This window comes from Rhinoraja longicauda, chromosome 14 (assembly GCF_053455715.1).
Source record: "Rhinoraja longicauda isolate Sanriku21f chromosome 14, sRhiLon1.1, whole genome shotgun sequence".
In the NCBI taxonomy this organism is placed as follows: Eukaryota; Metazoa; Chordata; class Chondrichthyes; order Rajiformes; family Arhynchobatidae; genus Rhinoraja; species Rhinoraja longicauda.
In genome coordinates this window covers 38,653,733-38,677,775 of record NC_135966.1, presented here as the reverse complement: position 1 = coordinate 38,677,775, position 24,043 = coordinate 38,653,733, and the positions used below count along the sequence as shown (strand labels likewise).

Below are 24,043 nucleotides of genomic sequence, written 5' to 3'. Positions count from 1 at the left end.
GAATCCAGGTGTACTTGATTTTACTTGTGTAACATTTCTTTACACATTCAGTTATTTTCTACAGTTTGAGCATCACTGTCAAGGTTAGTGGTTTCCCCCCATTGCTAATGGCACTTAAGACAGTGGTTGGTTGCTTTCCTAAACCTCTCCATTCCTTCTGGCGAAGGTACTCCCACAGTTATACTAGGTAGGGAGTTGCAGCATTAAGAAGGATTATCGATAAAGGAAAGGTGATTCATTTTTTGTTATCATGGGGCAAGCAATTCCTGACACGACACAACCTCACCATCAACTGCAAGGCCGAATTAAGGAGGGTGCAATGCCTTGATGAATGTAACTCCAGCGATACTGGAGAAGCTCAACATCTTCCAGCACATAGCATGTCCCCATCTACTACTGTAATCTTCTTTGTTTCCACCACTTGTGTACAGTGTCTTCAGTCTCTATCATTCACCGCAAGGTGTCTCAATGTTCATTGCCAAGGCTACTTGAATAACACATCTCATATCAGTGATCCCATCAACCAAGAAAGACAATGGTAACAGGCCCATGGGGTCACCACATGCTGTGGGTGCCTCTCCAGTCATGATTTGGAAATACATTGCCGTTCCTTCATTACTACTGGGGCCATGTCCTATCAAGAGCACTGTGGGAGCATCATTGACTGGACAACTCAGTGGCTAAATAAGAATGTTCACATCCTCATGGGCTAAAAATGGAAGCCTGAGCAGTGAGGCCCACATCCTAAACAATTGATTTCTAAGCAAACATTCTGGGTGGAATCAGAAAGGGCCGCTCATCATCAGTTCAGCAGTTAGTCTTGTCTGCGTCGTGAGGAAAAATCTTATCAGGCTCCTTCCATAATCCTTGTTCACAACTCATTACCCCCATATTGTGTGCATTCTGTAGAGAAATAAAGTTCCTTTTTATTGCTGCGTCACCCTCTGTTTTGATATTTTTCATATTTTGATATTTGATATTAATGATGAATTCTCTTCGTAATTCATCTCATGGCCCCTTGAAAGTCACATTGTCCATCACTCTCACATTCTAAACATTGGGATCACCCCCCCCCCCCCCCCCCCCCCCAGAGTCTTCTCTGGTGCAAAAGTCTCTGTTGGGGCACTTGCCGAGTTTCGCAACAGTAATGAAAACTGGACCTAACACATATCCTTCCTCTTTTACGCTGATGTTATCTTCAGATACAACTTCTCTATTTACCCATTACATTTAAAAGTAATTCCTTAGTATTCTATTTATGTAATTTTTAAAAATACTTTGAGAACAGAACATATCTGTATGTGCTGAGGATGCATTTATTATAAGGATAGTAACTAACAAGACAGAGCAGCTCAAGTGTCATTGTCAGTGATTGGGATAAATTGTGGCAGATGTATGATGCCAAGGAGAAGATTTATTCTAATTAGTTTTTAATCAGTATCTAGATATCAGCATCAAAGTCAATATTTATTATCCATCCCTAACTGCCTTGGAGATGGTGGTGAGCTGCACTCTTGAAGTTCTGCAAAACTTTGGGTGAAGATACTCCCACATAGCTATCAGGACTTAGTCAGAGTCATACAGCACAGAAACAGCTGCAACTCGTCCATGCTGACCTAGTTCCCTCATCAAACTTAGTTCCATCTGCCAGCATCGCCCCATAGCCCTCTAAACCTTTCCTGTCCATGAACCTGTCCAAGTGTCTTTTAATTGAAATTTTAGTACCTGCTTTGACTACTCCCTCTGGCAGCTCATTACATATACCTACTTCCCCTTGAATATAAAGGATGCCCTTCATGTTCTTATTAAATCTTGCCCCTTGCCCTTTGCACCTTAAGCCTGTGTCCTATGGTTCTTGATACCCCCACACTGGGTAAAATACTATGTTCATTCAGCCTATCTATTCCCCTCAAGAGTTTAACTATCTCTTTAAAATCACCCCTCAGCCTCCTGCACTCCAAGGATTAAAGTCTGAGAGAGCACAAATTTTCAGGCCCAAACAGCTGATCTAATATTGGTCTCAAGACCACCTTCCTACTTTCCCCACATCTCTAGACTTCTGTCGAGTTTAAAGTCGATCAACCTCCACCTTAAACATAGTCAATGTCTCAGCCTCTGCAGCTCCCTTGGGAAGGTGACACCAAAAGTTGTTTTGCCACTCAGAGCAATATGGGATGACTTTGGTGTAATGACAAAAAATTATCTTCAATGCGAACTGTGCAATGGTCTTCTGATTTCTGCCAAAGCCATAGTTAACAGATTCACCTATTGCAGGTGGACAGGAGAGGAGGAGGCAAGTAGGTCAATCCCCTGCATTGGCTCATTCTCTACCTGTTGTAGAAACAGCCTGGCAGCAACATCTTCAGAGTTCAGCCATCACAGTGAGTGGCCGTGTGACCATGCCACTCCCAATGGTGGATGCTGAGGTCCACCCCCAGTGTACACTCTGTACTCTGCTTCTTTTAATGTTGTTTGAGATTTTGTTCAGCTGAGCAATAAAGGTGAGCATTCATTAGGACAGTGAAAGCAGCCCATGGTGAAATCTGTGGGCTCCTTCCCACGAAGGGGTAAGTGAGGAAACAGTATGTTCTTTCCCCTTTCACCAGGGCCAGTCCTCTCTCTGGAAATGGTTCAGTTTATCCTAATGGGTGCAATGGAATTGCCAGCATGTTTAATGAACACAACCCTCTATGGAGGTTTTATTCATCATGAAATGGCAGGACTTCCCTGGACTGCTTGTACTCACTTGTGGACCATCAGGCCCTCATTACTTCACACACCCAGCAGAACGCAGCAAAGCACCTGGAGCTCTCCCATTTGAGATCCATTCGAAATGTGCAAAGGTGCAAGTTCGATTCCAAGTGAAATGCCCTTGGGCTCAAAACTTTCCCATTTTGAACAACCCTTTCTTTATTTGTTGTATAATTCTGTACCTTAACCAATTTGGATCAACATCAGTGGTGCCGGAACCCTGAGGTGGAGGGGGAGTGTCCTTTGGTTTGACAAGAGACAACGTCAGTTACTGTGCAGAGTAAAGGAACCTCAGCTTGTCCTGTGCTGAGCTCAAAGCCACATTGCTGCTTCTCTGGAATACCACACAAGTCCCTCTGCAGAAGGTCAGTAAACTTCAGACATTATTCTTCATTGGTAAAAGTGGATTAAATGAACGGGTTTAAATGATTGAAATGTAGTTTGCAAAACTGATGTACTTCAAATTTTATTTTTAAATGAGTTCTCCTATTGCAATGATGGTGTCTTAACTAAAAAGGGAACCATTTTTATTATTTATGCAACATCCAACTGATTAAAATCTAAAATAGTGATGTTTCTCTTGACTAATCAAATGAACTTTATTCTTTCCCACATTTCAAATTTCCTGTTTGCTATCTGCTGTATGAAAATATTTCAATATATAACCTTTGCTGTTTCTGTTTTCCAAAACAATGTTTTGATATTTACAAAAATAAATTGTTGGATTAAACATTTTCCTCCACTATATGAAATCATTTTCCTCCACAAACTGAGCCGCTGAGTTCCTCCAGACGTTTGTCTTTTTGCTTCAGGAAGAAGAAGTGGATGTGTTGAATTTTCAGAAGGTCTTTGATAAAGTCATGCATAAAAGATCAACAAGGAATAATAAAATATGTGGATTTGACAATGTTCAACTGGCAGGCTTGGAACTGATATTTATTTTGGGTGGCACATGGTGACAAATAAGCCATCATGGAAACCATTGCTTGAGCCTGTTATTTTCAATGTACATTAATGATTTTGACAAGGAAGTAAATTTAATATTTCTAAGTTTGATGACATGAAACAGAGTAATTAGGAGAAGCAAAGAGGATGCAAAAATGTTTCCAGGTGACCTCTGTCAGTTGAGCTAGTGCCCCCAAAAAACACAGATGCAACATAGAGTTATTGGGCTGTACGGCATTGAAATAGGCCCATCGGTCCAATGCATGCATGCATGCTGACCAAGATGTCTATCTGAGCCAGTCCCAACTGCCTGCACCTAACCCATGTCCGTCCATATATTTCCTAAATATAATATTGTGGATAAACCTGATTCTGTGATAAAAAAGCAGAAAGACTGAGAACTATATGAATTGTGCTTGATTCAGAAATATTAATAAGAAATCTGCATCTTTGTCCACCAGTCACTGAAAGCAGACATGAGATGCAGCACGCAATAAGTAGGCAAGTGACGTTTGCTGGTCTTCTCTTCTGGAGTTTTTGAGCACAGTAACAAGATGTCTTGTTGCCATTTTACAGGATATTCCTGATCTCACCCCTTTTGTGTTCTGTTTTGTTCTCCTTACCCGAGAAAGGGTTTTCTGCCACAGAAGGAATTCAGCCAAAGCTGACCAGACTGATTCCTGGAATGGCAGGGCTAACATGTGAGGAGAGGTGGAACCACTGGGTCAGTAGTCACTGGAGTTTGGAAGAGATAAACGGGACCTCACTAAATCAAACAATTCAGGCAGAGCTAGACAAATTCCATATGTAAGGATTTTTTTCAGTGACTGGAGGATGTAGAACAAGGGGTCAGACTTAAGACCATATGGGCTGAGATGTGGAGAAATGTCTTCATGCTGAATATTGTGAGCCTTTAAAAATTCACCCCACGGAAAAAATGGTAGATGACAAGTAACTGAATCCAGGTAAGTAGGGGATAATTTTAACACAAATGGCATCAATGATTATAGGGAGAGAATTGTAATATAGGATTGACAGAGAAGATTGTGTTGAATGACAGAACCTGCGCTGCCCTAGCAGATGCGGCTTACCTGCAGTCCGTCTGTCTTTGTGTTTTATGTTGTTTTTTTGTCTTGATTGTAGTGTTTAGATGCGATGTAGTTTTTTGTGGTTGTGTACTATGTGGGGGGGGGACTGTAAAATTGTCTCTCCTGAACGGAAACGGACATTTTTCTGGGCCGTGTTCCCGTTTCCGCTGCGGCCTACCATCGGCCTCCACCTGGGACCACCTGGGCTCTGCTTCGCAGAGCCCGCAGACTGGACTTACCATCTGGACGTCGGAAGCTCGCAGGCCCTGGGGTGGGGGCCGACATCGGGAGCTCTGGCAGCGGCAGCGTCTTTGCCCGCCCCGAATCGCGGTGCTTGGGTCGGCCCACCGCGGACATTTCACTGTCCGGCGCGGCCTAAAATAGGCCACGGGATTTTTCTCTGCCAGGCGGGGGCTTCAATGTCGGGAGCCCCGACCACCCTGATGTGCAGCGGCGGCGTCTTCGCCCACCCCGAATCGCGGGGCTTGGGTCGGCCCACTGCATACCTTTCACCGTCCAGCTCGGCCTGGAACGTGGCAACTTCAACAGCCTGACCGCGGGAGAAGATGGCAGGGGAAGAGAAAAGACCTCCTGGTCTTCCATCACAGTGAGGAGGTGACTGGAGGAGACACACTGTGATGGATGTTTCTTTTTGTTTGTTTGTGTTGGTTGTGATTGTGTGTGGAATGGCTTATTTTTATTGCTCTATTGCTGGACAGTGGGTAACTTTTCATTTCACTGCACATCTTGTGACAAATAAACTTGACTTGAGGCTCAAAGTGCCAAATCCACTCCTGCTCCTCTTTTGCATGTTTCAATAAGGTTTTGTGATGGTTTGATCTTATCTTTGCCCTTCATACCTCTGCTTCCTACTGACACATTGTGAAATTTAGTTGAGAAAAAAACAGAAAGAAAAACAGCCTAGAGCTCAGAATAGCCAAATCTTTGTGGTTAAATTGCAAGAGAGTTCTTAATGCAGCCTTGACCATTGCTCTGAATTTTGCTTCAGGTCCTGAATGTGATGTGGAGAAAGGCAGAACACCTCATTGCTCTTGGGATCTCTCAGATCTATATAATCTTCTGAATGAGCTTGAAAATCACAATAATTACACCTTGCGCCCTTCTAACCTCACATTTCTTTAAAAAAAATTAAATAAACTTTAGGCACAATAAAGAATTTTTTACAAAACTAATTTTGAAGAAAAGGGTCCTGACCCATTACATCACATAGCCATGTTCTCCAGGGATGCTGCCTGACATGCTGAGTTACTCCATTATTTTGTGTCTTTCCTTGGTAAACCAGAATTTGCAGTTCCTTGTTTCTATACAATTATAAAACTACATAAAAACATCTTCAGACACTGTATACATTCAATACTGTCACACACAATAGCATTAGCATTTATCTTTTCATTAAACACCTTTAACACTCATGTGGCCCCCTGTGGTGATATCCCTTCTCTTGTATGAGGGGTGTCCCCACCAGACTCACCCCACAATGTGCAGCAGGAGAAGGTCCCTTGACTGTGATCCTCCCCCTCAGGGTTTTTATGGTGGCTGCACCAAGCTTCAGTGCGTTCCTCAGCACGTTTTCCTGCAGTCTGGAGTGGGTCAGGTGGCAACATTCCCCGATGGACCTCACTTTGACATATCGTTGCTACATTCCTCAGCATAGTAACAGTGTGTGGGGTAAGTTCCTGTCCGTATAATCCGGCATTTGACCCACAATGAGCAGCACCAGAACAGAAACACTGCAATGGAACTTTTATCTTTAGAAACGAAAAAGTCACTTACTCACTCTTACTTTCAATGGCCTTAGCATTGAAGACAAGCAAACCATATGCCTTCTTAATTACCCTAACCACTTATGCTACCACCTTCCGTGAGCTCTGAACTTGGACTCCAAATGCACTGAAGATATGTGTCTCAAACAGGCTCAGTCTAAAACTTTGTTATTTCCCACAGGGAATCCACAAAATGAGGCCAACGTTTCTCGGCAGCAGTTTGCCAGCTGGTTTGATGTTTGGTTTCTTTGTTTTCCTGCTTCGACCTGTTTCCACACAGAGTAAGTACTTTCTCATACGATACAATACAATACAATACAATATATCTTTATTGTCATTGTACAGGGGTACAACGAGATTGGGAATGTGCCTCCGATACGATGCAATAAATTAATTAGCTAGTCAGTATTAATTTAAACAACCCAATGAAACAAATTGGAACAGTTTTAAAACAGAATAAAGTGCAAGTAGATCTGTGCCGGTTCACTGTGCGATGTGACCATCCGGCTCAGCAGGACTGGTTCATAGCAGCTATGGCCCTGGGGATGAAACTGTTCCTGAGTCTGGAGGTGCGGGCGTAGAAGGCCTTGTATCGTCTGCCCGATGGTAGAAGTTCGAACAGACTGTTGCAGGGGTGTGAAGAGTCTTTGTGGATGCTGGTGGCATTTCTGAGGCATCGTGTGTTGTAGATTCCCTCCAAGGTTGGTAGCTGTGTTCCGATGGTCCTCTGAGCTCTATGGACTACCCGCTGAAGAGCTTTCCTCTCTACCTCCGTGCAGCTGAGATATCACACAGGGATGCCATGTGTTAGAATGCTCTCTATGGTGCTGCGGTAGAATGTCGTCAGCAGCTGTTAGGGTAGACCTGACTTTTTCAGTGTTCTTATGTAGAACAGTCGTTGCTGTGCCTTCTTGACCAGCGCGGCAGTGTTATTGGACCTTGTTAGGTCCTCCGAAATGTGAGTGCCCAGAAACTTGAAGCTGGACACTCTCTCCACACTGTCCCCGTTGATAAAGATCGGGGCGTATTCCCCGAAGTGTGACCTACGGAAGTTGATGATCTGCTCCTTGGTCTTGGTGGTATTTAGGGACAGGTTGTTATCAGAGCACCAGTCCGCCAGGTTCTGCACCTCCGCTCTGTATTTTGTTTCATCACCGTTGGTGATCAGCCCGATCACCGTTGTGTCATCTACAAACTTGACAATGGTGTTGGTGTCGGATGCAGGAACACAGTCGTGTGTGAAGAGGGAGTAGAGCATGGGGCTCAGAACACAGCCCAGTGGTGTGCCGGTACTCAGGGTGATAGTGGAGGACAGATGCAGGCCCATTCTCACTGCCTGCGGTCGCTCCAGCAGGAAGTCCAGGATCCAGTCGCATAACGACCAGCTGAGGCCCAGCTGGTGGAGTTTGGTGATGAGCTTGGTGGGGATGACCGTGTTGAAGGCAGAGCTATAGTCAATGAATAGCATCCTCACGTACGTGCCCTGCCTCTCCAGGTGAGTCAGGACAGTGAGAAGAGCCAAAGGGATGGCGTCCTCTGTGGATCTATTTGCCCTGTATGCAAATTGATGTGTGTCCAGTGAGGCAGGGATGCTGGATTTGATGTGTGAGAGGACCACCGGTCATAAAAAGTTTGTCTTACTTTATCATTGTCCGTGTAAACCCACACCCCATTGTCAATCTCGCTTTCCTCTCCACGTCTCTGAATGTGCTGCTGCCTCACAAATCCATGCCATCCTTGCTGGAGCTCCATTTTTGAGCCCCTCCCATCAGCTCCTTCTCCTGCACCGACACGGTCCATATCAAAGTCAGAAATGGCCTCCGGTGAGCTTGTTGCAGAGGTAATCTCTCCCTCCTTATCCCGCCCAGCCTGTCTGCAGCCTTTGACACGGTTGTCCACAGTATCCTCCCCCAACACTTCCCCGGCACAGTCCAGGCGTGTGGAACAACCCTCGACTTATCGATCCAGTCGCAGCCCGAGAACTACCTGCAATGTCTTCACTTCACGCTCCCGCACAGTTCTGCTGAGCCCCCTTCGACATTCTACCCTGGACCCCTGCTATTTCTCATCCTCACGCTGCCCTTCGGTGACATCAGCTGAAGTTTCACCGTTGCTTCCACAAGTTGACTGTGGACACCAGCTCAATCCCCCCCCAGCACCTCCCTCGACCCCTCCATCATCTCCACATTCCCAGACTACACGTGGGACATCCAGGACTGGATGAGCAGAATTCCCCTCCAACTGAACACTTTGAATCCCAAAGCCGTTGTCTTCAGTCCCACTACAACCCCTTTCCCCAGCCCGCAATTCCATTCCATTCAAATCCCAGAATATTTGGGGGTCAGACAGGAGATTCAGTGGCAGCAAACCAGACTCCAGGATGGTGCGTTGCCTCCCCGGTGCCAGGGCCCAGGATGGTGCGTTGCCTCCCCGGTGCCAGGGCCCAGGATGGTGCGTTGCCTCCCTGGTGCCAGGGCCCAGGATGTCTCCCAGCAGCTGTAGGACATTCTCAAGGATGAAGGTGAGCAGCCAGAAGGTGGTGGGCAATTTGGCACAAATGAGATGGGTAGGAAAAGGGATAAGGTCTGATATTTTCCCTAACACTGACGTGAGTCTCACTACATTGACAACTCTCCAACCCTTCCAGGATCTCACCTGTGACTGGAGAACACACGCAGAGCTTTGTTAAGGCTCGCCGGGCTCGCCATCTCTAGATTATGTCCGGTGCCATGTGTTAATGAGGATAGGAATAGGAGGAAAGAACAGATGAATGTATGGTTCAGGAGTTGGTGAAGGGGGCAGGGATTCAGATCTTTCCGCCATTGGGATCTCTTCTGGGGCAAACGTGACCTCTACAAGAGGGATAGTTTGTGTCTGAAATGGACGGGGACCAATATGTTTGCATGGAGATGCACTAGTGTTACCAGGAAGGTTAAACTGGAGAGGCAGGGGGGTGATGGGAAGATGGAGTTGAGGATAAGTAAGTCTCAAAGGAAGGGCAGACAGAGGGAGGTGAAGTTATATAGTGAAACTGATGGGCGGAGGTATGTTTATTTCAATGCAAGGAGTATTGTGGGCAAAGTAGATGAACTTAGAGCCGAGATCGCTGTTGGGGACTATGACATTGTGGTCATTGTGGAAATATGGTTGTCACAGGGACATGACTAGCAGCTCAATGTTCTGTATTTCTATGTTTCAAATGTGATAGAGAAGGAGGGAAAAGAGATGGAGGGGGATTGCTCTACTAATGAGGGAAACTGTCTTGTTGGGACTCAGAGAGGACACACTGGATGGTTTGTCCATTGAGGTGATATGGGTAGAGCCATTTGAAAGTAAGGAAGATGCAAGCAATTCAACGGAATTTTACGAGAGGTCCCCCAAGAACAAGCAAGAAATAGAGGAACAGATATGGACACACATTAGTGGAAGATTACACAAAGGGACGTCTTAGGGGGTGACTATTGGTATATCCAATAAGATTTCTTGTGACAGCTGTGAATAGTGCAACATGAGAAAGGAATCCAAAATGGACCTTGTGTTGGGAAATGAGACTGGCCAGGTGACTGGTGTTTCAGTGAAAGAGTATTTTGGAGATAGTAATTACAACTCCATAAGTTTTAAGATTGATTTGAATAGGGGTAAGTCTGGACTTTGCCACAAGACATTAATTTGAGTAAGGCAAATGACAATATTATTAGGCAGGAGCTTGGTAAGGTACACTCAGAGCAGTTGTTATTAAGTTACTCTTCGTCTGAGATTGAGAGTTGACTGAAGGATAGTTGATCAAAGCTCAAGACCGGCAGGTTCCACTAAGGAGGAGGGATAAGACTGGCAAAGGGAACCTTCGATGGCCAAAGAGGTTTGTAAATTTGGTCAAAAATAGAAAGGAAACGTGTGCAAGGTTCAAGAGTATGATAGCAGAGAGGGCCTTTGAGGAATATAAAGCAAGGAGGAAAGAAGTCAAGCAGGTGATTAGAAGGGAGAAAAGAGGCCACAAAATGGCTGTGCCGATTTGGAGTAAAGAAAGTTCCAAACCATCTTATACTGACATTAAAATCAAGACGGTAAACAAGGAGAAAGTAAACAAGAATAAATGAGGGAAACTGAGACTGGAGTTAGGGGATGTAGGTCAGGTATCAGATAGCCCCAGGGAAGAGAGGAGCAAGGGAAAAAGACAAAATAGTGAAATAATGTAAAATATGTCAGTAAAACAGATGGGGTAGATTGTTTGGGGATTCGTTGCCTGAAAGTCATTAAGTTGTAAGATACCCAAGAGAAATACGAAGTGTGGTTTTTTCAGTTTGCATGTGGCCTCACTCTAGCATTGGAGGAGGCCAAGGACAGAAAGATAAGTATGGGAATGGGAGTTTAAATGGTTTATTTGTTTAAAATGGGGATAGAGAATTCAGGGAATTAAAGAACTGTGAGTCACCCATCAATGGTAGGAAACAATTGGAAAGGATTCTTTGGGATAGAATTGACTCCCATTTGGAACAAAATAGATGAATTAAAGCCAATAGGCATGACTTTTACGTGGCATTGTCTGCAGTGATTTTAGTAAGGCATGTTAGACTGATGCTGAAGATTAATAAGCACGGGATTAACATTAAATTGTTTGTCAGGATTCAGAACTGGCAGACTAGAAAACAGAGGAAAAGACAACATTCAGGCAGGAAGTCTGTGACCAGTGGAGTTATATATAGATCTCTGCTAGGACCACTGTGGTTCATGATTTATACAATGAATTTAAATGTAGATGGGTCGGTTAGTACATTTGCAGATGAGATCAAGATTGCTGGGGTTGTGCAGTGTGAGCAACGCTGTCAAAGTATCAAAGTGAGTTGTAAAGTAAAGTATGGGATATAGAGCAGCTACAGAAATGGGTGGACAAATGACAGATGCACTTTGGGAGGTTGAATGTAAGGGGAAGATATACAATGAACGGCAAGACCCTTAACAGCATTGATGTACAGAGGGACCTTGGGATCCAGGTCCAGAACTCTCTGAAAGTGGTAATACAGGTAGATAGAGTGGCAAAGAAGGCAGATGGCATGTCTTTGGGTGGATCATTGTGTATAAGAGTCAGGAAGTCCGGATGTGATGCAGCTTTGTAGGACTTTGGTTAGGCCGGATTTCAAGCATTACATGCAGTTCTGGATGGCCCAATAGAGGAAAGATGTAGAGGCTTTGAAGAGAGGGCTGAGAGGGTTTACAAGAATGATATCTATATTACTGGGTATCAGCTACAGGGAGAGGCTGAATAGACTTGGATAGTTTTCTATGGAATGTTTGACGTTGAGGTGAGGCTTGATAGAATTATACCAAATTATGGTCAGTGTAGACAGTCAGAATCTTTTCCCCAGGTTGGAAATATCAAATGCTAGAGGGCATGGCTTTAAAGTGAGAGGGGCAAAGTGTGAAGGAGATGTGAAGGGCAAGTATTTTACACAGAGTGGTGAGTGGCTGGATCATGCTGCTGGTGGTGATGGAGGTAGATGTGTGAATGGGATTTAAGAGACTTTTGGATGGGCACATGGACATGCAGGGAATGGAGAGATATGACTTATGTGTAGGCAGATAAGAGTTGGTCTTGGCATTATGCTCGACACAGACCTTGTGGGCCGAGGGGCTTGTTTCTGTGCTGAACTGGTCTATGTTGTAAACCACTGCTGAACGAGGAGCAGGCAGGAGGCAGGAGCGTGTTTATTCTGTCCCAGGTCGGTCCCACAAGGGCCGGGGATGCGGTGTGTACAGGATCCGTCTGATCTCCATCCACTTCAGGAAGCCCCGCCACAGGGAAGGCCGGCTGGAGACCCGACACAAACACCCTGTCTCCCACTCACTCTTCTCATGTCACGAAGTATCCCTGGATCAGGCCAGGTTAGTCCAGACATCACTTCATAAACTCTGCCCATCTCTCTGGAGGTTCTGTGGGAGATCAAAACATTCAGGTGGAGGAAATGTGCTTAAAATGTTAATTCCTTTATTTTTCCTCTTTCCAACAGAAAACATAAATCACATTTATTTCATGGATAATGGAGGCGACATTGTGTTAAAAGGACCGGAGAATCCTGGGAGTAACATTCTTGTCTGGGAATTTATACCACACTCAGGGCGGGTAAAACAGACAGTGGTAACTCTCCGCCTGGCTAACAGCGGCGCGTGGAACATGCAGATGGGCAATGGCGTGAGTCACATGGAGGTGCATGTGGGTGACCGCACTGTTGATCTGGCAATTAAAAAACCCACATTTAAATGGTCGGGATTGTTCACTTTGAATGAAAAACAGCCGAGGAACCAGATCCTGAAACGATATGAAATATATGGGATCAAAGGTGAGTGGGAGAGACACGGATCAACAATGTGTTTCTCTGTAAATAATGTCATGTATAATGATGAGAGATGGCGGGAATTGTGAGACTTCTTCCCCCGGTGAATCTCTCAATGAAACAATTGGGGGTAAGATTTTCTGCATTGATTCTGTGGGTCTGGGGTGAGATTGCCCAGTGACACTGCTGCTCAAAGTTACCCAGTGAACCAGGTCCATGCCTCACTTGGTTGAGATCCCAGAGGAAGTCCATCATCTGTGGAACTTGCACTCAGTCAGAGAGTTCCCACCTTGAGGGCGTTCGGGGGAGACACGACAGGGACAAATGTATCAATCCAGTTACATCTGAACGGTGTTTGCATTCACTGGTCAGAGTGTTGCCGGTTGTACCAGCAGTGCCATAGTGAACAGCGGGCGTTTACCTGCGTGAATGTGAACAGATTCAGGACTTCCTCCCACGCGTTTCACAATGAGGAATTCGCGAACTTGCTGACGGTTCCTGCGGTGAATCTGCCGGCGCTCCCCGTCACTTCTCCACGTGGAGACCAGGAGTGGATCAGGAACACGCTGATATTCCCCGACCCTGACACCGGGAAAACTGCTCCAGGATCCGGTGCCGGGTGGAAACTGTTTAGGAATCAAAACTAATCGTTTTTGTAGAATTAGAGACCCTTTTATTATTTTTAAAATGAAATATTCAATATTAATAAATGTGTTTACTTCTAAAAGTTGGCGCCATTCAGAACCATTCCATTAGCTTGAGAACTTCATCAGGGGATGAACAAGGCCTTTGCCTCCTTTAGATAATTCTCCACAGGTAGAATCCAAAGGGATTTGAATGAAGTCATTGCTCTAACGTTTGCCGATAGGGAGTGAATGAAAAGTTGGATCCAACTACTTTGTTCTTCATGCTTTCCCCAGCAAAATCTCCATTGCAGAATATTCTAGGCTGCAGGAGTACATGCTGAGAGACACACTGAAGATCGGTGCCAACACTGCAAAGGCATCGTGGAATAGAGCTGCAGTCCATGGTCCTTCTGCCACCAGGTCCTGAGGAGCTAAATCTAATGTACAAACCTCTGAAACACTTGAATTCGTATAATCTCAGGATGCAACATGAGTGTCAAGAGTGTTGTGTACACAATATGTGTGAACACTGCCAAAGTGAGGAACATTAACACAGTGTGTAGTCTGAACAATATCAAATTCAGATTTAGATTCAGATTAGTTCACTGTCATATACATTTGGGTAAAACACATTAATTGTTTAGATGAAGTGCAGAGTAAATTATAATAACAGGTACAGTAAAAACATGCAACAAAAGCAAAACAGCAGAACGGTGCAGAGATTACAGTGCAGTCTGAAATAATGCAAAATAAAACTAACGTTTAGGAAAATGCCCCAGGGGATGGATGATTGGTTTAACGTATGTTGACTGTTTGTGGCTCTGGGCTTGGACCAGCTAGAGTTTGGCAGAATGAGGGGCGGGTCTAGGTTTTCAGCTGAGGTGGGATTGAGCCCAGTCATTGGACTGGACACACCACGACTCACTCTGAATCCCATTGATCTGTTGTTCACAGTTGAAGCAAGTCAACAGCGCCCTCTGCTGGGCAGTGACGTCACACTCAGCTGCACCATCTCCAGACTCTCAGATACAGTCAGTCTTCACTGGAGACCAAAAGACTCATCCCAGCAGAACAGGAGCAACACTGAGCAGATCCGCCTGAATAACACGGTCTATCTGATGGTCCGACATGTCACAGTGGAGGATGGGAAGTTGTATGTGTGTGAAGTGCAGGAAAACGGAAAAATCGTTCACACAAGTAATGGAGATTTTACTGTAAACAAAAGTAAGTGTAAATACCTCCCATTGGATATCAAGTAGACACTTGTATCACGGTGCTTCTTGTAATGTTATGCGTGCGCCCTGTGATGAACTGTGGACAGTGACCAACTGCTCTCGTGTATAAAATGCTGCAATGATCAGGGAGAAGTTTCCAGAAAGTCTCTCTCTGTGGAGCAGCTGCCTGCTTGTCTCTGTGTGACAGACACACAGCACAGGAGGGATGATATCTTTCTGTAACTATTGTTCAGTAAAGTATTTTGTCAGTTTAACTTGCCATCAATGCTCCAGTATCTGAGACTGAGATACTGATACAGGACTCACGTCAAAGTGTCAGATAGAAAGTGTAGTCACCATTACAACCGCCAGCCCTTGCTGTTCACACTCACACTGGGGGTCCCGGTGCAAACATCAGCACTGAACAACAACCCGTCCGCTCTCCCCTCACTGACCCTTCACTGAACCTGCACCTCCTGCAGACCGACAGAGATTCACCTCCCGGGCCGCTCTCGGGAGTCTCCGGGAGTTTTCATCCCATCCCGGGAGATTCCAGGACAGTCCATGATTTACTGCAATTTACTACATTACAGTAAATTTTGTTTATAAAAAGATTTGATGAGTTTTGGAGCAAAATTAATTTGCATTTGAAGCTTGATCAGCTGAACAAACCACCGCAAATATTTATCAGAATGGGGTTGAGAATCTCTCTGTGCCACAGTAACTGTAAAACTGAAAGGAGTTATCCTCTGTCTCTCTGGTACAGATTTATATAAACAGAGATACACGGTTTACCGCTCCAGCACAGACCACAGTGAACTTCACCTGGTTTGCTATAATACTCATGGGGATTCCAGCACAGTCATGGCCTGGACATCTCGTCGCCTTCAACGATACAACGTAATAGCAACTGCAACACCCTCTCAGCCCATCAATGTCGAAGGGGCCGACTTCGGGAATCGCCTGGTGACCTCAGCGAATCCCTTCGATGGCAAGGATTTCAGTGTGAGGATTGTCCCCGTTTTGTTTCAAGATGCCGGACGTTACAGTTGTTTTCTTGGAAACGAAGCATCAGTGAACAACGAGGGCAGCAGTTCTCCATTTCTCACCGTTGATCTCATCACAGTGAAAGGTAGGAGACAGAATGCTGCCAGTGTTTTTACTGATGAACTCATTCTTTAAACATGAATTCTTAAACATTCTTTCCACAGTCAGCGCTGAACCGTCTGATGCAGCGAATAAATGACAACAATAGTGGTGTAGCGACCATAGAGATTAGTCCTAGGAGTCGAACCCTCAGATTGGCCAGCAAGGTCACGTGTGAGTGCGACGGTAGGGATTGGTCCAGGGAGTTGAGCCCGCTGATTGGACAGCGACGTCACGTGTGGTTTTGGCAGTTAGGAGAGTTCTTCGAAGTGAACAGTTAGAATTAATGGTTGTCTGTAATCTCGTTCGTTATACTTTGTAATCGAATGTTGCTGTCGCAATAAACTTCTTCAACAAAGATTGAGCCTCCAGTGGTCACCATTCTGAGCATCTCACTCAGATGCTCCTAAAATGACCCCCATATTCCTCTTTGCCCCTTGAAGTTCTCCTTTTATTTTTAAAACCGTCTTGACGCATGAAAAAGGGTGCAATTCATGGAATATCAGTGGCAGTGGGGTGTTGTGTCCAACACTGTGGGCAGTGGGGTGTTGTGTCCAACACTGTGGGCAGTGGGGTGTTGTGTCCAACACTGGGCAGTGGGGTGTTGTGTCCAACACTGTGGGCAGTGGGGTGTTGTGTCCAACACTGTGGGCAGTGGGGTGTTGTGTCCAACACTGTGGGCAGTGGGGTGTTGTGTCCAACACTGTGGGCAGTGGGGTGTTGTGTCCAACACTGTGGGCAGTGGGGTGTTGTGTCCAACACTGTGGGCAGTGGGGTGTTGTGTCCAACACTGGGCAGTGGGGTGTTGTGTCCAACACTGTGGGCAGTGGCACCATTGTGGGAATTGTGTTTATTCAGCAACGTTCTCAAAGTTGGCGTAGAAGCTTGTCAGTGATCCTTTGGGATAGTTCTCCAGGCATCGGGGTTTAAGAAAACGTTGGGTAGAAATCCCAGCTGTTGTTTTAATTCTCAGTGAATTTCTTGTTTCCCAGCTGAAGAATCTAATGCAAGGACTGAGGGAAGAAACGTTACCCTGACCTGCTCCGTGTCAAAGGTCACTGAGTCAATGAGACTTGTTTGGTTCAATGATGATGGCAAAGTCGTGGAAGATAAATCTTTCAAGGAGCTAAGGCAGGAGCAGATATCTTTGCAGTTAAACATTGCAAACGCTGATGCAGACAAAAGGAAATGGACCTGTGGTTTGTTTTATCAAAATACTCTCAAGGTTTTAATTCCGTATGAACTGATTTTTTTGCAGCACAATGGTAAGTGTCTTGTCTTCTGCTCTTTGTTATTTCCACAGAAATGTAATGTTATTTCTTTTCTCGAACATATCTAATTTCATGACCTACTGTGTACTCCAATGACTCTCTGTTTCTCAAGACTTTGTCAGAGCTTGCCATTCATGGTGTACGTCCCAGCCTCATTTGCACCACAGAACACATCACCTCACAATTGTCTGGATTAAGCTCCATCTTTCATTTCTCAGCCCCTTTCACCAACACATTGATATCTCTTGGCAGAATAAGACCATTGTCCACACTATCAACAATTTCACTAATCTTCCTGTCATCTGTGAACTTATTGATCTTGCCTCCCATATCCATTTCTAAGACATTCGTGTAGATTACATACAACAGGGTCCCATTACCAATCCTTGTGGTACATCATTAGTCGCAGGATTCCAGGTGCAAAAACACCCCTCTATCATCACCTTCTGTCTCTTTGTTGCCATAGATTGGACACGGCTGCTGTCTGTTCTCAAATAAACCTTCCCTCCTCTGTTCTATCTTCATAATGTTTTGGGACACTGAGCTCTCCCTCCACTTTTCTCATCAAAAGGGCCAGTATGATTCTGTGGCGATGACTCTTCGTTGATAACTGGGGTACACTGTTTAAGAATAAGGGGTAGGCCATTTAGAACGGAGATGAGGAACTTTTTCAGTCAGAGAGTTGTAAATCTGTGGAATTCTCTGCCTCAGAAGGCAGTGGAGGCCAATTCTCTGAATGCATTCAAGAGAGAACTAGATAGAGCTCTTAAGGATAGCGGAGTCAGGGGGTATGAGGAGAAGACAGGAACGGGGTACTGATTGAGAATGATCAACCATGATCACATTGAGTGGTGGTGCTGGCTCGAAGGGCCGAATGGCCTACTCCTGCACCTATTGTCTATTGTCTATTATGTGCTGGTCACAGAGGAACCTGGGACAATAATAATGGCAACAATTCTGAACCATTCAGTCTCACTCAGATGCTCCTAAAACTATCTCCAAATTTCTCTTGGCCTCTGGAGTTCCAGTTTATTTTTTTTTAAGTCAACTTCAAGCATGGGAAAGGCTGAAATTGATGGAATATCTGTGGCTGTGGGATGTTGTGTCCAGTGGCAGCATTGTGGAAATTGGTGCTTTTTGAGCAAGATTCTCAAATTTGATGCCAGTGATCCTTTGGGTTAGTTCTACAGGAATCATGGTTTAAGAACACATTGGGTAGAGACCCCAGCTGTTGTTTTAATTCTCAGTGAAATTCTTGTTTCCCAGTTGAACAATCTAATGTAACAACTGAGGGAGGAAACGTTACTCTGACCTGCTCTGAGTCTGAGGTCACTGAGTCAATGAGACTTGTTTGCATGAATGGTGATGGCAAAAAAGTGGGATAGAAAATTTTCAAGGAGCCAGTGAAGGAAAAGAAATCTTTACAGATGATCATTCCAAAAGCTGATGCTGACAAAGGCCAATGGAACTGTGCTTTGATTCATCAAAATATGTCCAAGGTTTTAATACTGTGCTCTCTGCAGTCCAATGGTAAGTGTCTTATCTGCTGCTCTTTGTAGTATCCACAGAAACCTGTTATTTCTTTCTCCTAATATGTTACATTTCATGATTTAGTGTGGTTGGAGCTCAAGGAATGGGGTACTGATTGAGAATGATCAGCCATGATCACATTGAATGGTGGTGCTGGCCCGAAGGGCCGAATGGCCTACTCCTGCACTTATTGTCTATTGTTTATTATGTGCTGGTCACAGAGGAACCTGGGACAATAGACAATAGACAATAGACAATAGGTGCAGGAGTAGGCCATTCAGCCCTTCGAGCCAGCACCGCCATTCAATGCGATCATGGCTGATCACTCAATCAGTACCCCGTTCCTGCCTTCTCCCCATACCCCCTCACTCCGCTATCCTCAAGAGCTCTATCCAGCTCTCTCTTGAAAGCATCCAACGAACTGGCCTCCACTGCCTTCTGAGGCAGAGAATTCCACACCTTCACCACCCTCTGACTGAAAAAGTTCTTCCTCATCTCCGTTCTAAATGGCCTACCCCTTATTCTCAAACTGTGGCCCCTTGTTCTGGACTCCCCTAACATTGGGAACATGTTATCTGCCTCTAATGTGTCCAATCCCCTAATTATCTTATATGTTTCAATAAGATCCCCCCTCATCCTTCTAAATTCCAGTGTATACAAGCCCAATCGCTCCAGCCTTTCAACATACGACAGTCCCGCCATTCCGGGAATTAACCTAGTGAACCTACGCTGCACGCCCTCCATAGCAAGAATATCCTTCCTCAAATTTGGAGACCAAAACTGCACACAGTACTCCAGGTGCGGTCTCACCAGGGCCCGGTACAACTGTAGAAGGACCTCTTTGCTCCTATACTCAACTCCTCTTGTTACGAAGGCCAACATTCCATTGGCTTTCTTCACTGCCTGCTGTACCTGCATGCTTCCTTTCATTGACTGATGCACTAGGACACCCAGATCTCGTTGAACTCCCCCTCCTCCTAACTTGACACCATTCAGATAATAATCTGCCTTTCTATTCTTACTTCCAAAGTGAATAACCTCACACTTATCTACATTAAACTGCATCTGCCATGTATCCGCCCACTCACACAACCTGTCCAAGTCACCCTGCAGCCTTATTGCATCTTCCTCACAATTCACACTACCCCCCAACTTAGTATCATCTGCAAATTTGCTAATGGTACTTTTAATCCCTTCGTCTAAGTCATTAATGTATATCGTAAATAGCTGGGGTCCCAGCACCGAACCTTGCGGTACCCCACTGGTCACTGCCTGCCATTCCGAAAGGGACCCATTTATCCCCACTCTTTGCTTTCTGTCTGTCAACCAATTTTCTATCCATGTCAGTACCCTACCCCCAATACCATGTGCCCTAATTTTGCCCACTAATCTCCTATGTGGGACCTTGTCGAAGGCTTTCTGAAAGTCGAGGTACACCACATCCACTGACTCTCCCTTGTCAATTTTCCTAGTTACATCCTCAAAAAATTCCAGTAGATTTGTCAAGCATGATTTCCCCTTCGTAAATCCATGCTGACTCGGAATGATCCCGTTACTGCTATCCAAATGCTCAGCAATTTCGTCTTTTATAATTGACTCCAGCATCTTCCCCACCACTGATGTCAGACTAACTGGTCTATAATTCCCCGTTTTCTCTCTCCCTCCTTTCTTAAAAAGTGGGATAACATTTGCTATCCTCCAATCCACAGGAACTGATCCTGAATCTATAGAACATTGAAAAATGATCTCCAATGCTTCCACTATTTCTAGAGCCATAATGGCACGATAATAATGGCAACAATTCTGAACCATTCAGTCTCACTCAGATGCTCCTAAAACTATCTCCAAATTTCTCTTGGCCCCTGGAGTTCCAGTTTATTTTTTTAAGTCAACTTCAAGCATGGAAAAGGCTGAAATTGATGGAATATCCGTGGCTGTGGGATGTGATGTCCAGTGGCAGCATTGTGGAAATTGGTGCTTTTTGAGCAACATTCTCAAATTTGATGCCAGTGATCCTTTGGGTTAGTTCTACAGGAATCATGGTTTAAGAACACATTGGGTAGAGACCCCAGCTTTTGTTTTAATTCTCAGTGAAATTCTTGTTTCCCAGTTGAACAATCTAATGTAATAACTGAGGGAGGAAACGTTACCCTGACCTGCTCTGAGTCTGAGGTCACTGAGTCAATGAGACTTGTTTGCATGAATGGTGATGGCAAAAGAGTGGGAGAGAAAGTTTTCAAGGAGCCAGTGAAGGAAAAGAAATCTTTACAGATGATCATTCCAAAAGCTGATGCTGACAAAGACCAATGGAACTGTACTTTGATTCATCAAAATATGTCCAAGGCTTTAATACTGTGCTCTCTGCAGTCCAATGGTAAGTGTCTTATCTGCTGCTCTGTAGTCTCCACAGAAACCTGTTATTTATTTCTCCTAATATGTTACATTTCATGATTTAGTGTGGTTGGAGCTCAAGGAACGGGGTACTGATTGAGAATGATCAGCCATGATCACATTGAATGGCGGTGCTGGCTCGAAGGGCCAAATGGCCTACTCCTGCTCCTATTGTCTATTTATTGATTAGCATAACTTTTAAATCTCGAGTCCATTGCATGTCTGTATGGATACTTCCATTGTATATAGTCTAAGACTCAGAAGCACATGATATGATAAGGGTCACTTGTCACTGATAGACAATTTGAAGCTAATGGTGAATGTGTCTGCCTTTGCTGTTAGGCTACTCCTGAGCTAGGAGAACTGTTCCGTGTTTTTCACGGTGTCACTGTCAACAATTAATTTCATAGCCCAGTGATGTACAGTGGGGCAGGGAAATGAAGTTTAGTGCAGATTTAGTTGGAGACGAGGATCATCCTCAAAATGATAACACCAAGGTCATCTCTGCAAAATTCTCCAAATTCACATGAAGGAGAAGTAAACCAATGCTGCTGTCCTCTCCCACACCAGCATCTCCACTGAGTCCTGATCTACACTCAGTTGGTTCAGTTGGGCAGGTCACGTTGATCACATGCCCAACAGCAGACCCTGAAACAAACACTATATTCAGTGATCAGTCATGGAAAGAGACCACCAGATGGTTGGAGGGAAAGATTCATGGATGTGTTCAAAGATGCCTTAAAATGATTGCAACATTTTCACAGCTTATTGGGAATGTCTAGCCCATAACTGCTGAAAGTTGAGAAGGATCATTCAGGATAGCATTGAAAGTATACAGAAGCCCTATATAAACAATGGAAAGAGTGCAACTCCTCACGAACTAATCACTCATTCACCCTGTCAAGCTCCTCCTCCCCTCTCTGTGGAAGAAACTATAGTTCCTGCATTGGCTTCATCTGGGAAGTCTGAAACTACTAAAACTGGAGTGGAAGAGATAAACATTCCACTGAGGAATGAAGACTTTGCTTGTCCTCTGCCTGTGCCTCAGTGACAGTAGGACCCTGCTCCGTCAGCCGCTGCACCAAGGGAGAGGCCACCCCCATGCCCACTCCCACTGTTGTGTCCCCAACCCTTGGATTGGAAACCTGTGCTAATGGCACTACAGAAATCCATGCGGGAGGTTGGAGATGGGATCCCTGACACTCCTCCACATCTCTTCCATGCTGTCAGACAGGTAGAAGTCTTCCCATGTATGCGTCGTCATCACTGTTTCCATCAGACTCCTCTGGGGCAGATGTGACTTTGAACCTTGACCTCCAGGGTGCTGGTGCACAAACCTCCCCATCCTTTGGCCTAACTACAGGCGGCTGCAGTTCCACTAACATTCCCGAGAAATGTTCCTATCATTCTGAACTGAGGTGTCCTGCAAGTACTGGAGCCTTGGGTAAATGGGTGTGTGAACAGATTGGCAACTGTGTGGCATTGATGCACTTATGGCGAGTCCGAAACTTGTTGGTTGTAAGAGGAGTTTATTGCAGCCGCAATATTCGGATACAGAGTTAAACAACAAGGTAAAGGACAACCAATACAAACTTACTGTCTTCCTTGAAGACTTCGTCGAACTGACTCAATCGGGCGCCAAACGCGCACATGACATCGCTGGCCAATCAGCGATGTCGCTCTCTGGACCAATCCCTATGGTCGCGTTCCCACGTGACCTCGCTGGCCAATCCGAGGGTTCGACGACCTGGACCATTCTCTATGGTCGCTACATGACCCCCCCCCAGAACCCGAGGTGCGGAACCTAGCAGGGAGCCGGATTTCGCGACCATAACGAGTACGGAGAGGGACAGCCTGAACCACAGGAGCCGGAGGTTCCGGACTTGGCGGAACAGCCGGGACGAGAGGTTCTGGAGGAACTACCGGAACGGGGGGTCCTGGAGGGACTGCCGGAACGGGGGGTCCTGGAGGAACTGTCGGAACGGGGGGTCCCGTACTGAGCGGAACTAACGGAGGTCGGCCTCTCCTAGGGGTTTGACCGACCAGGACTGGTTGATCCGGGTCCAAATGGGCAGGTTTGAGCCGGGACACCGAGACGAGCTCACTCTTGCCGCACATGTCTAAGGTGAAGGTAGCCATTCCCTTACGTAAAACCCGGAACGGCCCTTGATAGACCCTCTGCAACGGGGCGCGATGGGCATCTTTACGCAGAAAAACAAACTCACAGTCCTTCAGGGAAGACGGTTCATGTACCATGGGACACCCATGACGTGAAGTCGGAACTGGAGCCAGGGAGCCCACCCGTTCCCGGAGAGATGCTAACACTGATGGGACTGTAGGCAGCAGGTCTGAAGGGTCCGGAAACAGATCTCCGGGTACTCGAAGTGTCGAGCCATATACTAGCTCTGCGGACGACGCACCGAGATCTGGCTTAGGAGCAGTCCGGATGCCCAAAAGAACCCAAGGGAGTTGGTCTACCCAGTCCGGGCCTTCAAGCCTTGCACTGAGGGACGCCTTAAGTTGGCGGTGGAACCTTTCTACGAGTCCATTTGCTTGGGGGTGATATGCAGTCGTGGGTTGTAACTTGGACCCGTACAGTTCTGCCAGCGCGGCCCAGAGGGACGAAGTGAACTGTGGCCCTCTGTCAGTGGTAATAACTGCCGGGACCCCGAAACGAGCTACCCAATGAAGGGCCAAAGTCCTAGCACAAGACGCTGACGAAATATCAAACAATGGGAAAGCCTCTGGCCACCGGGTGAACCGATCCACCACCGTGAGGAGGTGGGTGTAGCCCCGGGAGGAAGGCAAAGGCCCGACCAAATCCACGTGGATGTGGAAAAAACGAACAGCCGGGACCTCGAAATCCTGTACGGGGGGCTGGACGTGGCGCTGGACTTTAGCGGTCTGACAGGGCACGCAGGAACGTGCCCACCCCGCTACCTGTTTCCGCAGGCCATGCCAGACAAAC

At 45.8% G+C, this 24,043-nt stretch overlaps 1 protein-coding gene across 1 annotated transcript in view; it reads left to right on the top strand.

Annotated features, from left to right (window-relative positions):
- The first annotated feature begins 3,064 nt into the window (after window positions 1–3,064).
- LOC144599911 (uncharacterized) overlaps window positions 3,065–24,043 on the top strand; it is a 31,560-nt gene continuing 10,581 nt past the window's right edge. The window contains exons 1-6 of the mRNA XM_078411175.1: window positions 3,065–3,116; window positions 6,750–6,849; window positions 12,574–12,903; window positions 14,478–14,747; window positions 15,504–15,869; window positions 16,876–17,148. Coding sequence (XP_078267301.1) covers window positions 6,762–6,849; window positions 12,574–12,903; window positions 14,478–14,747; window positions 15,504–15,869; window positions 16,876–17,148 — 1,327 coding nt within the window. The 5' untranslated portion in view covers window positions 3,065–3,116; window positions 6,750–6,761. The remainder of the gene's footprint in view (window positions 3,117–6,749; window positions 6,850–12,573; window positions 12,904–14,477; window positions 14,748–15,503; window positions 15,870–16,875; window positions 17,149–24,043) is intronic.